The sequence below is a fragment of the Corapipo altera genome, unplaced genomic scaffold, assembly GCF_003945725.1.
Source record: "Corapipo altera isolate COAL_440 unplaced genomic scaffold, ASM394572v1 60933, whole genome shotgun sequence".
Classification (NCBI taxonomy): domain Eukaryota; kingdom Metazoa; phylum Chordata; class Aves; order Passeriformes; family Pipridae; genus Corapipo; species Corapipo altera.
This window is the reverse complement of record NW_020885147.1, coordinates 89,159-90,079: the sequence shown is the minus strand read 5'-3', so window position 1 is coordinate 90,079 and position 921 is coordinate 89,159. Positions and strand designations below refer to the sequence as shown.

At 68.2% G+C, this 921-nt stretch overlaps 1 protein-coding gene across 1 annotated transcript in view; it reads right to left on the bottom strand.

Annotated features, from left to right (window-relative positions):
- Nucleotides 1–111: 111 nt before the first annotated feature.
- Nucleotides 112–921, bottom strand: part of LOC113960558 (25-hydroxyvitamin D-1 alpha hydroxylase, mitochondrial-like) — a gene marked incomplete at its 3' end in the record, with an annotated part of 5,416 nt that continues 4,606 nt past the window's right edge. Inside the window, 2 exon segments of the mRNA XM_027670173.1 lie at nt 112–341; nt 425–582. Of these exon segments, the coding sequence (XP_027525974.1) occupies nt 112–341; nt 425–582 (388 nt within the window).

Below are 921 nucleotides of genomic sequence, written 5' to 3'. Positions count from 1 at the left end.
CCATCCCCGTGTCCCCATTTTAACCCCCACCCCCATCCCCGTGTCCCTGTCCCTGTGTCCCTGTCCCCACCCCATCCCCGTGTCCCCACCCCTGTCCCGTGTCCCTGTCACCTGAGTGTCTCCTTCACCACCGCCCTCAGCAGTGGCAGCCGTCGCAGCGCGGCCGCGGTGGCACCGGCGCCGGCCCCGTCACTGCCGGTGACACCGTTGGTGACACTGTTGGTGACACCGTTGGTGACACCGTCGGTGGCAGTGGCGGCCACCAGCTCTCGGTACAGGGCCGCCTGTGCCCCCGGGTGCCGGGCCAGCTCGTACAGGCTCCAGGCCAGCGTGCTGGCCACCTGGGGACAGGGGCACACGGGTGACACAGGGACATCAGCGGCCCCACGGGGACCACGGGGACGCCCCGGTGTCCCCCGCTCACCGTGTCCACCCCCGCCAGCAGCAGCTCGGTGACGTTCCCGTAGATGCTGCTCATGGGGAACCGCTCCCGGGCCAGTAGGTCAGTGACACAGGTGTCCCCCTGGGCCAGCAGCCCCCGCGCTGCCACCGCGGCCACGCGACGGTCCACGTGTGCCTTGGCTGGGGACAACAACACCCTGTGAGTGTCACCACGGCCATGGGACAACAACACCCCGTCAGTGTCACTGTGGCCATGGGACAACACCCCCTCAGTGTCACCACCACGTCCTGTCCACGTATCCCTTGGCTGGGAGGGATGACACTGTGGCACTGTCACCATGGTCATGGGTCCCCACAGGATGTCTCTGTGTCCCCAAGGGATGTCCCCGTGTCCCCAGTGGGTGTCCCCATGTCCCCAGTGGGTGTCCCCGTGTCCCCAGGGGATGTCCCCATGTCCCCAGTGGGTGTCCCCGTGTCCCCAGTGGATGTCCCTGTGTCCCCAGTGGGTGTCCCCGTGTC